At 29.6% G+C, this 16,316-nt stretch overlaps 1 protein-coding gene across 1 annotated transcript; it reads right to left on the bottom strand.

The window, feature by feature from the left end:
* Positions 1-1,348: 1,348 nt before the first annotated feature.
* On the bottom strand, positions 1,349-13,513 carry LOC103569044 (transmembrane protein 183A). The gene is made up of 6 exons (XM_008546127.3): positions 13,044-13,513; positions 5,961-6,062; positions 5,698-5,836; positions 3,766-3,967; positions 3,531-3,698; positions 1,349-3,448 (listed from the first exon to the last, which is right to left on the bottom strand). Exons 1-6 carry the CDS (start codon positions 13,111-13,113, stop codon positions 3,185-3,187), a joined length of 945 nt encoding a protein of 314 aa, XP_008544349.1. The 5' UTR covers positions 13,114-13,513; the 3' UTR covers positions 1,349-3,184.
* Between the last annotated feature and the right edge of the window lie 2,803 nt (positions 13,514-16,316).

Raw genomic sequence — 16,316 nt, 5'->3', positions numbered from 1 at the left:
TCATCGAGACGTCAAATGTTTCATGTCAATTTTTGAGTTAAAATGTTAATCATCTATAGAGTTCTCATCAAAGTCATGGACCTGAAATTAAAAATTAAGGTTGCAAAAATTGACATCGATGAGAACTCTCTAGATGATCAACATTTAAATTCCAAAATTGATATGAAACATTTAACATTTTGATGAGATTCAGTACACATAAAAAATTTCAACTCTGTCGCGTAAAATTACATATAAACTTGATGTAAAATATCAACTTTACTTTTACGTCAAATTTATGTTATTTTACATATAAGAGAGCTAAAAAGTTGGACCGGAATTTTTTGTATATACTGTACGTCATAGTGATGTCAGAAGTTTCATTCAAATTTCTGAGCTGAAACTTTGGTTTCCTGGAGGGTTTTTCAGATGTTCGGAATGTTCACCCTAATAACCAAATTCATTGCAAAAATTAGTATTTCCATAAGTTGACCGCAACTGGTTGCTAACTCCCCGAGAAAGTTAGTGGCAAAAGTTAGTATTCCATAAGTTGATAGAAAGTTGCCTTTAATTTTCTCAAAAAGTTGATGTTGATTCTAAAGTTAACAGATAAAATCTATAAATTATTAGACGTCAGTATCATAATTTGGCAACAGGTTCTAGTTACAAAAGTTGAAAATTGTTATCAACTTGATTGCAACTCATTGACACCAACTTCGCTAGAAAGTCTTGCCATCAGGAAATAGTCACTTTGTCACCAAGTTGACGCCAACTTGGACATGCAGCTTGACCCTGAAATCTGTTTTAAGCGGCAAAATTTCAGCAAAAATTTAATAACAAAATTTATGATAAACTTCCAATCAATCTGCACTTTATGTACCCTGATAGCTACTTTGACTGCATATTGACTAAAAGCTACTGCCAAATTGAGATGTCAAGTTGACGGCAAAGATTTCATTGTACTAAAAAAATTGAATATTAGAATTTGACGTATATCTAATGAAAGCAACTTTGAGTCATATAAACGGCAATTTGACGTAAATCTACTGATACAACTTGATATTAAGGTAACTGCATAAGTTTGACGTGGAAGTTAAATGACGTCAACTTGTGGTCAATCGCGGTACCCCCCCCCCTGATTGAAAACTCCAATTGAAAAACTTCTTCAAATTCAAAAAAGTTTTAATCGAGGAGTAAAATCAATCAAAACTTGGTGTGTCGATAGTAGGGACAAAGTTTGAAAAGAGAGGATATAAGAAATTTAAAATAAGTGGAATTCAGGATATTCCATCCTCATTTAAATTTATAAAATAGATTTTTAAAGTAAAAAATATTTCTTTAATTACTTTATAATTATATATAAATAATATAACTTATCAATTAACAAATCAGTTACATAATTAACAAAGTTTAATATTTCTCATAATTTTAGAAGAAATTAAATGATTATAGAGTTTCATATATTTTCGCAGGTAAGAATATTTTTTTATGGTTCTTTTTATAACTTTTTTTCAACCCGCTCAACTGAATAATTGATTGATGGGTCGAATAATAAAAAATGCTGGAAATTTCAGGAAGAACTCAAAGTGACGTATGAGCGCTACAATTAATTCCCAACTTTTTTTCTACTCTTCGAATTTTCAAAAAATACTAAAAAATTATGATTTCACAAAGTTTAAATTTTTTACCAATTGAAGCTAAATAAGCCATTGAAATAAATAAAAAATTGTAGAAAAAAACCTTAGAGATATAATTTTGAAAGTCAAAATAATTGCGATTCCGCTTCTGTCGGGAAGCCGTTCATTGGACAGGTTCTAATTGGAAAAGTAACCCCTATCGGTTAGGACATATCCCAATAACCCAGATCCCTATTACCTGAATTAACAATTACTAATAATCCCGACGAATCAAATTTCCAATCACCTAAAATCCCGATCACCAATAATTTCAATTACCAATACTACCAATTACCCAAATTTTAAATAATCCGAAATTTCGATGACTTAATTTTTTGTTAACCAGAAACATTTGTGACAAGACATTCCGATTAGACAGGTTTCGTAAGCTCAAAGTTGAGTTCTTTGTTACATAACAAAGAAATCCATTTTGAGCTTTGTTATATAACAAAGAAATTTACTTTGAGGTTACGAAACCTGTCCAATCGGAATGTCTTGTCACAAATGTTTCTGATTAAGAAAAAAAATTAAGCTATCGAACTTTCGGATTATTTGAAATTTGGGTAATTGGTAGTATTGGTAATTGAAATTACTGGTGATCAGGATTTTAGGTGACTGGAAAGTTGGGTCATCGGGATTATTAGTAATTGGTAATTCAGGTAATAGGGATCTGGGTTATTGGGATATGTCCTAGCGGTTACTTTTCCAAATGAAACCTGTCCAATAGACGTCTTCCCCTTCTGTCTAACTACCATCTATATTTTTAAATTTATTACCATAATTTAGTCAACTTATTTTAATATGATACTGAAGTTAGTCAACGTCTAATAATTTTTGAAATTTTTTCAAAATGATAAATTATAAAAGACAAAATGATTTTATTGTACTTGTGGTTTTTTTAATTTTCTCCATATGCATATTTTTAGATTTTTTTTTTTTGTGATTGATTCGTAAAAAAAAAATCCGAAAATTTTTATTTGTCTGTTAACTTCAGTATCATATTTTGATAGCATCGCGTAGTAAACAATATAATGTATAGGTCCCACATCTCTGGCGGATCCGAATTACGTAAAATTACCGTAATTTACAGCATTCGAAAAATTGCGGTTAAATAAGGAATTTCGCGAAGTTACGGCATTCGCGGTAAATTATGGCAGTTACAGTAGTCGGACTATTTTTCCGCAGACGCGCGGTTAATTTACCGTAAATTTGCAGCGACCCTGCGGTATTTGCGGTAAAAAGTGCAGTATTTTTGGTAAAAATGCAGAATTTTACCGTATTCGTGCAAATCCGCTGGAAATATTACGGAATTTTAACATCAACGTAAATTGCGATATTATGCTATACTTTAGTGTATCTTTACAGCAAATTATCTAAAATGCGGCAAATTTGCAGTAAAATACGGTATTTTACGGTAATTTACCGTAATTCGAATTTGCTAGAGATAGTAAGATGCTAAACAGAAATAACTGAACTAAAAGTTTAGTAAGTGATTAGTTCCATGAAGAAATGAATGACAAAATAAACTTTTAGAAATCCCAAAATTCAACAGATGGCAATGAAACATCTATAGCTCGATCGTGATGTGGATAACATGGGTGCCACCAATCTAAAACTTTACAATCAACAACTCCACTTAGTATAACTACATGAGTCGGTATTTTGGAGCTACAATTGCTAGAGAAATTTAAATGAAGTCGATGATGTTTAAAACCTGGTGATAAATCCATTTTAACGGATTGAAGAATGAGTCCATTTACTAACGGTATCATCCCATAATTTATACAGGTCACCTTATAGATCAAGTATTAATAAATAAGATTATTCACTGATTTTATTATTTTTAATTTTTTAGATTTTCTTTGAAGAACTTACTCGTAATACACGGCAATTATTCTCTGTATTTATTGAAACTTCTTCTAGCATACTATGTACATTGAATTCATCATTACTATTGATACTGACATTTTCTTTTTTTGCATTATTATGACTATTTACAATTTTCTTGAGCTTGAAAAAAAAGTACCAATGACTTTCCCCTTTCTAAAAGAAAAACTAGATACTAAAATATATTCGATTAATTGTATTTAATACAATAATAACAATGTACCTTGTGCCACATCAGACAACATCGTCTTTTAACTAAAGAATGTGGTTCTTCTTGTTCTAAATATGGGTTTTTATTCACTCTATCTAAAGATGAAAAATATGTTAAATGTAATGTTCTGATTACACAAGCTCTAAGACCACGTAACAGTACCATACATTCAGGTCGTAATCTTTCCGGTAAATGTGGTAGCGGCTTGTAATAACTGAGAGAAATAAAATAAAAATAATATATAAGTTTATAAAAAATAAAAATTGCATGCCCTTACGGAAAAAAAACTAATGAACACTATTGAAGATTCATTAAGTAGTGTTAATAAGCACTTTTATTAGTGATCATTAGTACTCCGGCTAGTGAATCTCGCAACACTTGGAAGTAATTAGTGTCCATCACCTTTTGAATAACGATGATAATGTTACACAAGAATTTTGGTGAAATTATTATTCAATTCTAGAAGAAAGCCGGCGCCTGAAGCATGTTGAATCTGCCTTGCGCATGGCTTGCTCAAGATCTACTTAAGTTAAAACTAGTGGGGGAAGTAATAGTATGGGGAGTATCGCGCATCTTAAGCAATTCATGCGCAAGTATCTGCCATAAATTTCTTGGGCAAGAAATGCGTAAGAAACTTTTGGTTGTACCATATTAGAAACAACTTCAATATTCTTGCCTACAATACCTTAAGCAAATCATGTACAATTTTTAAGTCATCTTCTTGCTACACAATCTTGCGCAAGGCACATACGTAGAAAGAGACACTAGTAACTATATGTCTTGCACAAGGCTCTTATATAAGAGCACTTGCTTAAGCACGTGTTACTTGGGCATTTAGCCCTCAACTGATATGCACAATGATCCAGGTTTGAGCCCTAGTAATGACGAATAATTTTTCATCGAATAAAAATTAACTAACACCGACTAATCAATATAAATAGTAATCATAAGTATATATGATTGGATTCAATTTTTAACTTCCCGCTAAGAAAATTGCAAATTTTCATGAATTCGGGAAGTTATTGGTTTCAGTCCGGTTTTCGAAAATCGAATTTCTAAGAGATCTTGACGTTTTGAGGTTCTAAAAAGCTATCCTGACTAATTTCACGATGATGTCCGAGTGTATGTATGTATGTATGCACGCACATATGTAAATAACTATAACTTTTGAATGGATGAACCGATTTTGATCATCAAGGTGTCATCCGACGCGGCTTGCGAATATCTTGAAGCTGAAAAAAAATTAAACTTCAGAGATATTCCAAAAATAAATTTTTTTCAAAAATTTTTTTTTTGGATAAGTTGTTATGTTTTCAATGGATTGGTTCCAAAATCAACTGGGCTCTGAAGATTCATAAGCCGCATCGAATGCCACCTCAAACATCAAAATCGGTTAATTCTTTCAAGAGAAACCGTTGTCGAAAGAATTAAAAAAAAAAAAAAAATTTTAGTATTTTGAAAATTTCTCAAAAACGACTCGATAAATCAATTTCAAAATCTGATCAGTTGTAGAACTCAATAAAACGCGTCGATTGCCACCTTAAACGTCTCAATTGGTTTATTCGTTCGAGAGATATCGTTTGAGAAAAAATGGTAAAAAACGTTTTTTTTTTTCGAAAACAAAGACATCCAAAAGTGTTTTCGAGCTCGAAAATGTATCAACAACAATTTTTCGAGCTCCAGGAGCTCGAAATAGGCGGGAAGTTTTGGGGCTGGCCGGCAAGGTCAACCGACAGACCGATTTTTTTTTATCGGGTTACCCTATCGATACTAGGGAACAAGTACAATGCGCTTATAATGACAGTAAAAATGATACTGAACGCACTAATGACAATAAAGCATTAGTGCGTGAAAGTACTAGACCATTAGTTATTCATTAGTGTTTTCTAATAATAGTCGTTATTATTTTTCCGTAAGTGTGAAAATAATAAAAAGTAAATATACCGTTTATAAAGATGGAACCAAAATTTACCAGTTCTTGTAACATAATTAGAACTTTTACAGATACTTGCAAATTTTCCAATATCTTCTGGTTTTATATATTCTGATAAGAGAAACCAAAGATCTAAAGGATACTCAATACCTGTATGATATTAAATAAAAAGAAACAAATAAATTATTTTAATAGTGATTAAATAATCGCTGAAAAATAAGACTGATATTTTCAAATGAAACATTTTTGATAAGTATCACAACAAAAAGTTTACCTGTTTCTAACGTAATTTGTTCTTTGATATTACATTTTTCTAATTTGTCGACAATTCCTGAAGAATTGATATATTCTTTTTTAGTAGTTTTATCTGCAACAACTGTAATAATTTATTTTTAAAAAAATATTTTAGAATTAAATTTATGATTATTAATACCTAATTCTAAACAGTAAAGATTAAAAAAATACCCTAGTAGAAATAATCTAGAATTTACTAGATTTCAAACCAGTAAATGACCAGCGATTCTGGCTAAAAACTAAAAATCCCGCCACCTGTAACTCAGGCGTTATCTATCTATTGCATATAAATTTTTGAAGTGATTTGGAAAAAGATACATTAATTTAAATTCATTTTTAATTTGTCTGGGTTTTTTTTAAAAAATCGTTTTATTTTTCCGAGGAACTCATAATTTTAATAACTTCAAAACCTAAAATTTAAATATGACAGTTTTTTCAAAGCTGTCATGTTTGTCTTGGATCTCTACTAAAACTAGCCAGTTACTTGACAGAAACTCGATAGTCCACTGGCCAATTTCTGGTTTAAGTCTAGTAAAATTGGCCAGTTACTAGATAAAAACTCGATTTCATTTCTACTAGGGTAACATCAGCAAAAATTATGAGCATTCGAATCAAGTATTTGTAAGTTATACTTACGTAATCACGATAACTTGAGTAAATTTTTTTTTTTTTCAATGTTATAATACAAGACTAACGTTTTTCTTAAACTGATGGGAATTTATTTTTACGTTTAATAAAAGTTCTTCAGAGAGCATTAAGATTATAGAAGCATAATAGATTTTCGCAAGAATTTAAAATAATAATAAATAAGTCATGCATAGGAATTAATTCGAAAAGTAGAAATGAAGAGTATGATTAAATAATATTTTTGGAAAATATGTGAGCTCACATGAACAGCTCACTGGGAGAGTCTGAAATCTTGGAATTACTCTGACTTTATACGTCAAATTAAAACTTATTCCGAGTTTATAAGACTTTTTCATACTTTTTAAGAAAAAGTAAAAATTTAAGAACTGTTATTCAGACTTATAAATAATTATTTTCAGTTTTTACAGAGAAATTTTTCCACGAGGGAGTACTAAAATTATTTGAACTTTAGACTTCTAAATAAATATGGAGTAAAAAATAAAGTAAACAAATTTTCATTTTAGGATAGATGAAACTTTTCTTCGGTTTCCTTTAATTTTTTAGATGGAGAGTACCATTACATTGAGAAAAACAAATGAATATTTTCAAGAAAAAGTGCTCGATTCAAGTATTTTAGGTACAAAAAAGAGCTAATCAACTATTTTCTTCGGTGAAGTATAATGATTACTATATTCAAGTGTTTTATTTACTAACTAAATACTAAGGAAAAAATTTGATTATGTCAAAAAATATTATTAAGCATACCTTTTTTTATACAATGTGTTTCAGATTAGTTTTGTACCTAAACAAACACCTTTTTATGAATGAATAATTTTATTCTATCTAAGATTCAAACCTAGACTGATCACGCGAGATTAATTATCTACGCTTTAGCATGCTCAGTTACGGTTGTTTATTGGATATTATGTTTTGAATAAGCTCAAGTTATTCATCGATGTTTATCGTCTTAAATATTAATTTACATAACTAAAGAATAAGATTATTCTTTTAATATTAAGTACACGGAGAAAAAAATTAAGTAAATTTGACTAAAAAATATGAGCATTACTAAATTTGGGTAGTAATCTTGAAACGCTTATGATTTATATGAAAAATTAATGAACAGATAAGCATATTTTGCAATTCATTTAGTAATTTCCTTGGCGGATCTGATATTACGGTAGGTTTACCGAAGAATTGCAGTAGAGTTACCGTTAAACTGCCGTAAGTCTAACCTATTATTTTGATAATTGATGTTTACTTAGGATTTTATTATTCGAATCAAAAATTTAGATGGCACCTCTGCCAAACAAAGACAAAGTGAATCGATAGAAATAGCGTAGATATAAGGCCCTTACATTCACGCATCAGAGATTTATCAGAATTTCTTGAGTATGAACAAACGTGTCCTAAAATTAATCACGTAAATTATTTACCGTGAACCACTGTAATGTGGTAGTGTACGGTAAGTAGTAGACTGTACTGTAACTCTACTGGAATCAGCAGTAAAGATATTATTCATAATGAAGAACCAGAACATTGTTATTGATGATCGCACAAACAAGTATTGTATTTTTATCATAGTTCTATCGTTAATTTACCGTATCTTGCAGTCATGAAATGTAGGACGACCGTAAATTACGGTAGAGCTACGGTCAATTAGGACAGTATTATGGTAAATTACAGTAAGATTACGTTAGGTTGCGGTAGATCTACGGTAAGGCTACGGCAGGATTACGGTAAATTACGGTATGACTACGATAAATTACGGTATATTACCCCAGTATCGTAATCTACGGTAACATACCGTAGGAATCCTACCGTATTATCAGATCCGCCAGGGAATTCTCATATACTGGCTATGGAAAATCTCCTATATTGCATATTAATTTTTAGTTATATTCAGTAAATTTTAATATTCCCGTTTAGTAAATTTTACTATATTAGAATGGAAAAAAAAAAATTAAATTTTTAATAGCTTTTAATTTTTTACTATTATTGCTATCATTTTGATTATTATGGTTATTTACGTGATCTGTATTGGTGTTGGTGTCGATTTTTGTTTTTTAAAAAATCACTTGTTTCAACTGAAATTCAAACTCGGATCTTTCGCGCGCAAGTCCTTTCCTATGTCTGACGGCCCGATGTCTCCTTTAAACAAAAGTTTCAAAACTAGTAATACACATGCTATTCTCACCAACTTTTAATTTTATCTACAAATAGTAGAATTTACTATACAAATAGTAAAAAAAATACAATCGTCCTAGCAAGAAATACATTGCGTATAGTAATTTTTAATATTTTGTATAATAACAAATCCTATATTATATTAGAAAATTTACTTTCTTAAATTTGCATTTATTTATAGTACTTATAGTAAAATTTACTATACAGATAATAAAAAATATAATCGTCTTAGCAAAAAATCCATTACACATAGTAATTTTGAATATCTTATTATGTAATTATTACTAACTAGTAAATTTTACTATACGTTTAGAAATAATTACAATACAGAATGTATTTTTTCATATCTGTTAGTAAATTTTATTATAGTATTGTAATTTTGACTATACTTTTTTCTCCGTGTAACTTTTTAACTAATGAACCAATTTGAATGGTTATTGTGGCAATCGAAAGAGCTTGTTAGCCATTAACTTTCCTGAAACTTTCAGATCATTTGATCAAGTGGAATCGAAAATATTTGCAAATTTCGAAAAAAAAAATTTTTTTTAGTTTTTTACTGATATCTCATAAAAGAGTCAAACGATCGACTTCAAAATTGAATCAGCTCTAGAACTTGATGAAACGTGTCGATCGCCGCGACCACCTCAATCGATCAATTTATTCAAGAGATAAGGTAAATGTCCCAATACCGGAACAAGACCCAATACCGGAACGATTTGATAATTATTATATTATATTTCAACTCGTACGCGATGAAACTAAATAAAACTTTCTTTATTTGAAACCTTAATCTTTCAGTTAAAAAATAAGATATAAAATAGATTTTAGAAAATATTTAAAATATGAAAAAAAAATGTTAATTAGAGCAATAGTCTCGGATTCATGACTTTTTCATGTCTCTTAATGGTTTTGCTAAGAAATCAATGGTATTAAGCTTATAGAAAACGCATAGAATTACTTTTCAATAATTTTTTTTTGTATATGCATCTTGAATGACATAAAATTCAAGAAAACATATTAAAATATGAAAAAAATAGTATTATTATATTAATTTTACTGTTCGTCTATTGGTACACCAAAATGAACCCGTGCCCAGTACCGGAACAGCCAATCATATTAATGTTATTGATAGACATTAACGGTGAGTTTTATTGACTGGCTAAACCAAGTACAATATTAATTATTACTGGAGCCCTAATATTTACTGCAGTATGTATGATTGTTATGAAAAATACATCAAATATAGATAAACTCTAATTTAAATCATAAAAAATAAATTTTTGTTTTTAGTTTTTTTCTTTTAATTATTTTCCTAGTATAACCTCAAATGATTTATTTTGTTTCTATTCTTTAGTTCAAAATATTTATTTTCATTGAATATTCAATCATTTTGAAATTTTAAATACCTTTTACATTATGGGTGTGATATAGCAGACATCAGACAAATCTAAAATAATTAATAAATCGAGTAAATAATTAATAATATAAAATTTAAAAAAATGCGAATTCAAAAAATTTTGAAATTAATAGTGCTTTTTTTGTAAATATTATTTTTTTAATTATTTATCTTATTTATTTATAATTTTAAAGTTGTCTGATGTCTGCTACATTCATACTCGTTTTACATTAATATTATTTAATAATTATTAATATTTTCACCATGAATAAATGCAGAACATAACTTATTTTATTTACTGTTCCGGTATTAGGACAACCGAATTCCCGTATTGGGACAAGGCTATTTCAGCGTTCCGGTATTGGGTCTTTTGGGTGTCATAGAAAAAAATTTTTTTTTTATATTAAATTTAAGAATAATGAACTAATTTGATTATTTTTGAATTGGTAAATGTCTATTCTATATGATGTAATAGATTATTTTGGTTTATAATTTATTTGAATATTTTTAAAACGATAAAAATAAGTCATATACCCTTCGTCGTTCCGGTATTGGGACATTTACCTTGTCGCGAAAGACAGAAATGGTAAAAAATAGTCATTTGCGAATATCTTTGAAAGAACTCAACCAAACAGTTCTAAAATCTGATATGCTTTAGAACTCAATAAATTGCGTCGATTGCCGCCTCAACCATCAAAATCGATTAATTCGTTTGCGAAACAAGGTAAATCTCCCAATATCGGAAGGACGAAGAGTATACGACTGATTTTTATCGTATTAAAAATATTCAAACCAATTATAAACCAAAATAATTTATTATATTAGATAGATTTGACAATTACGTATTAAAAAATTATCAAATTGCTTCATTTTTCTTAAATTTAATATAAAAAAAAAAATTTTTTCTATGACATCCCAAAGACCCAATACCGAAACGCTGAAATAGCCTTGTCCCAATACCAGAATTCGGCTGTCCTAATATCGGAACAATAAATAAAATGAGTTATTTTTTCAATAACTTATTGTTATGTTTAAAGTATCTACCGTAATTCCACGGTGACTTTGTGCGGTTTCATCACCGTGGTTCTACGGTGCATCCACTGCCTAATCACAGTGGAAACACCGTGTATACACGGTGGTAAAGCCACCGTGGAATCACGGTGGATACACCGCGTAATCACAGTGGTAAAATGGAACAAACCCACGGTGTTTCCACCGTGATTCAAATCTGCGAGGGTTGCGCTAATATGCATTAATTCATAGTGAAAATACTAACAATTAATAAATAATATTAATGTAAAATGCATTTAAAATGTTTAAGTGATTAAATATTTCATAAAAAATAAATATTTTGAACTAAATGATAGAAGCAAAATAAAAAAATTTGAGGTTATACCATAAAAATGATTAAAAAAAAAAATTGAACACAAAAATTTATTTTTTATGATTTAAATCAGAGTTTATCTATATTTAATGCATTTTTTATAACAATCATACTTACTGCATTGAATATTAGGCCTCTAGTAATAATGAATATTGCACTTGATTTAGCCAGTTAATAAAACTCACTGTTAATGTCCATCGATAATATTAATATGCCTGACTGTTCCGGTACTAGGCAGGGGTTCATTTTGGTGTACCAATAGACGAACAGTAAAATTAATATAATAATACTATTTTTTTCATTTTGTTAATATGTTTTTTTGAATTTTGCGTCATTCAAGATCTATATGCAAAAAAAAAAATTATTGAAAAGTACTTTTATACATTTCCTGTAAGACCATTGACTGCTTTCTTAGCAAAACCATCAAGAGAAATGAAAAAGTCATGGATCCGAGACTATTGCTATAATTAACATTTTTTTTTTTTCATATTTTGTATATATTCTAAAATCTATTTTATACCCTATCTTGTAACTGAAAGATTAAAGTTTTAAATAAAGAAAGTTTTATTTAATTACATTGCGTACGAGTTAAAATATAATATAATGATTATCGAATCGTTCCGGTATTGGGTCTTGTTCCGGTTTTAGGACATTTACCTTATCGTGAAAGAAAGAAATGCTAAAAAATGGTTTTTGTCAAAAACAATGACATATAAAAGTATTTTCGAGCTTGAAAACATATTCGCAACAATGTTTTCGAGCTATCTGAGTTTTAAAAAAGTTTGTCGTTGTATTGTGTTCTAAAGTTAAGAATATTCAACACTTTTTCAACCTTTTCTCAATGATTCTTTTTTTACACGGGTGACAGGCACATATATTTCAAACTTCAAGTGAAGAATTTTCAAAAATTTTCGAGTCTACAATACGAGACCTAATACCCGATCAGGGAACTAGTACCCGATCACTCATGTTTTTGTTTATCTATATTTACTGAGTTTTTCTAAATATGTATACAAATATATGGCGTGATGAAGTACTGGTTTCCTGACCAGGTACTAGGTCTTTATTTTTTTTTTAAATTTTGCTTATGACAATTAACTTGGTAATGAAAAACACGAAATTGTCAGGTGTCGATTACTTTCAGTATCATGATATAAACATCATTTTACTATGAGTGTAAGTCTAGCAGACATGAGACAATTGATAAATTTTAAATAAATAAATAATGTAATTAAAATAATGAAATTCAAAAAAATGCGCGTACTGATTTTTCAATTATCTAAGTCCGCATTTTAAAATTTTTATTCTACTTACATTTTATTTATTTATTTAAAAATTAAAAAATTGTCACTTGTTAGTTACATTCACATTCATTAATTTACAATGTTTTATATTCGTAATTTTCTAAAGATAGTTTCTAAATTAAATTTTAAAACGTAACAATAAGTAAATATAAAAATCTGTATAACCTTTGAAATCGTCGATGTTTTTCAGTAATTTAGCTTTGTTACGAAGCTTTTTATTTGAACGAGCCATCATACTAATGTTTGTGTACTTTTATAATCGTTTTAATAAATTTTAAAATTATAACTATAAATAATATAATTATGATGGCAGATTTAATATATAAAAATATTGTATGATCCCATTATACCAGAATATTAACTAAATATTAGTCTGCTAAAACGGTGACACAACCAAACAGTAACAAAGTACGGAATCTAACCAACTTTTTGAATTTTTAATTTATTTGTTATAAAAGTTGTAATTGTTATTGAGAAAATATGCCAATGGTTTTTAAATAAAATTTTGAAGGCATTTTTCTATATTTAATCTACTGACATCAATCTCATAAAAAGAAAATGATGTTTGTATTTAATTAATTTTTTGACAGCATAGAAGTAAAGGAGCCTACACAAATGTAAATACTGGTGAACTAGTTAACGAGACCAGAACTACTATAAGAATAAAGGTTCTACTAGAAATTTCCACATTGTATCAATTTTAATAGACGGTCATTTGACAGAGCTGAATACTGTCTCAAATCCTAATACCACAGTTTGCTTTCGTAAAAATTTACTTACCAAAGTTTCCTTGAATTTTTCGTCAACTTCGGACTTTTGCTAATCGGAGCACTCTCAAAAATTTTAAGCATGGTGTTATGAGAAAGAAGGCTAGTTGAAAAAAATTGTTTTTTTCAATTGGAAACAAAAAATATAAATCGAAAAAACATCGCTCTCAAAAATTTGAGGATTTGCAGAAAACGTCAAAGTTTTAAATAAAAAAGAAAAAAATCAAAAATAGTAAACATCGAAAAATTTTTGATTTTTTCCAGAAATCTACAAAAAAACAATGAAGATAGGTTGCAATAATTTTTTTGTATTTTTTTTCAAAAAGTACATTTAACAACAAAAATTTTGAAAAAAAAAAAAAAAGTCCCAATAAGTCGAATTTTGAAAAAGTTATAGCTATTTAAAATAAAAAAAAGCCATTTTTTTTAATTTATAACTTTTTTTTGGTTTGGTGAAAAAATTTGAAAAAATCAGGAGAATCGTTTTTAATGGGACAATAAAAGAGAAAAAATTTTCAGTTAAATCTAAAGGGCTCGGGTTCAAAAGTGGTCGATTTGGCGTGGAATGCCTGATATATTTTTTTTATAATTTTTTTTCATGGGGGTTGGTGGTCATGCATAGTGAAAAGTGCAATTTTTCATAGAAAATTCCGACATTTTGGGGGAAGAAAACCTCTTCAATGCAAAAAAAATCTCAAACTCGGCGTTTGGGGAAGGTATTTTAATGTAAACAGTGTGTACCAAGTTTGAAATAAATCGGTCATGTAGTTTTCAAATGGCAGTGATCACGGACTTTAAATAAGTAGTTTCGAAAAAAAAGATGTTTGAAGTTTTAGAATAAAATAGTAAGAAAAAAAATTTTTTTTTTTTAACTCAGGCGAGAAGGGGACGGGAAAGCCTCTTGGGGCAAGAATACGCCCCTCAAAATTTGATTAATATATTTTTTTTTTGTTTTAACTTAGGGAAGGGTGAGGAAAGGGTCGCTCTAATTGACTTGAAATTTTCGGATTATATTTATGAAATGTTTAACTCTAAGAAAAGAAAAAAATTTGATTTTTCAAAAGCGTAGCGGATTGCATTGCATTCTTTGATGATCAAGAGGCACCATAAAGACAAAGAGTTGATATGATTTCGAACACGTTTTAGTATATTATACTATGATTTATCTGGAAAAACATATTAAAAGATATTATTTTTTAAACTTTTCGACGCCGACATACTTAGAACTAAGTAACCAATTTTGACGATCATTGTGACAATCGGCGCGCATAATTAAGTTATAGAGCTGACGAGATTTTTAAATCGATCGGTTCAGCCGTTTTGAAGATATTTAGTAAAAACCGTTTTTCTGCATTTTTTTTTTCTCACGCTATCGCTTAAACAAATTAACTGACCGAGATGTTTAAGGCGGCTAGTGACATATGTTTTTAATTCTAGAGCTGAATAGATTTTGAAATCAATGAATTCAGTCATTTCATAGAAATTTCCAAATACTAAAAAAAAATTTTTTTTTTCTCGTATTTGTTCCATATCGTAGAGTCTAATTGATTGATCGGTCTGAAGTTTTCAGGAAAGTTAATATAAGGACCAACAAGCTCTTACGATTGCCGCAATTACTGGTCCAATCGGTTAATTAGTTACAAAGTTGCAGCAAGCTTACACACATACTTACCCATATAAATATATACATACACACACAAACATACAGACACACAGATATAATTCAGAAAATGATCAGATAACTTCGAAGAACCTTAAAAAGTCGGCATCTGATAAAAACTTGAATTTCGAAAATCGGATTGAAACCAAGAACTTCCCGAATACTTGAAAATTTTTAATTTTTTTAGCGGGAAGTTAAAAACTTTCTTTATCATTCATGCAATATAAGTGCTATCTTAGCGCACGCTCTTTTGTTCGCCAAATAGCTGTTTGCCCATTCAACTGTTTCCACGACATTTGTGTGCGTTAAACGATTATTTACGTGTAACAGGGTGGAATGCTTCCACATTACATTTAAATTGGAATTTTGACTCGCGCCAAAAGAACTGGCCTCCTTCTTCAACAACTGCCCATTTATAAGAAAATACAGTCACTGATGCGCGAGGGTCGCTACAGTCGAGTTTCTCGACGTTTGGTTTTAGGGATTGGTCCACCTAAGTAGGGATCCCTCGCGAGGTACGAGGCCCAGAGACGACGAGTTGTCGGTCTCTTGGCTCGCAGCAACCGCCATGGACGGACGTGCTCTACCACTATTACCACTACCATCATGGTTTCTACTATAACTACCATCTACTACTACTACTACATGTGTTGATATTCACACTTAAAATGGGCCAAGAGCAATTAAGCCCACCTCAGGTGGAAGCTTATTCTTCACTTAAGTTTATTTAAATTATATTATATTAATAATTACTGTGAATTGGACCTGGTGAATTTGGAAAGGCTTAGGATTGGTGGACTTGGAAGGAACTGGTTGGATATTTTTGGTTATGGAGCAAAAGGATCGGTGGAAAGAAAGACTGGGTTGTGATTGGAATTGTTGGAGTAAGTCGAGTCGTTTTGTTTATTGTCGGGTTAACTATTTATTTGTGAAATGAGATTTTATGATTTGAGGAGTCTTTAATTAATAATTTAGTCGAATCACGTATTAAATCAGTCAACTTAGTCGAGT

The sequence above is a fragment of the Microplitis demolitor genome, chromosome 6 (assembly GCF_026212275.2).
Source record: "Microplitis demolitor isolate Queensland-Clemson2020A chromosome 6, iyMicDemo2.1a, whole genome shotgun sequence".
NCBI classification, from domain to species: domain Eukaryota; kingdom Metazoa; phylum Arthropoda; class Insecta; order Hymenoptera; family Braconidae; genus Microplitis; species Microplitis demolitor.
This window is presented reverse-complemented; position numbering and strand designations above follow the sequence as displayed.

What these genes read in the sequence shown, in the direction of transcription:
- LOC103569044 (XM_008546127.3), bottom strand. Translation starts at nt 13,113, where the DNA reads ATGATGGCTCGTTCAAATAAAAAGCTTCGTAACAAAGCTAAATTACTG. An exon ending in ACAAATTACGTTAGAAACAG is followed by an intron (nt 5,837 to 5,960) that starts GTAAACTTTTTG and finishes AATATCATACAG; the next exon opens with GTATTGAGTATCCTTTAGAT. An exon ending in TGGTTCCATCTTTATAAACG is followed by an intron (nt 3,968 to 5,697) that starts GTATATTTACTT and finishes TATTTCTCTCAG; the next exon opens with TTATTACAAGCCGCTACCAC.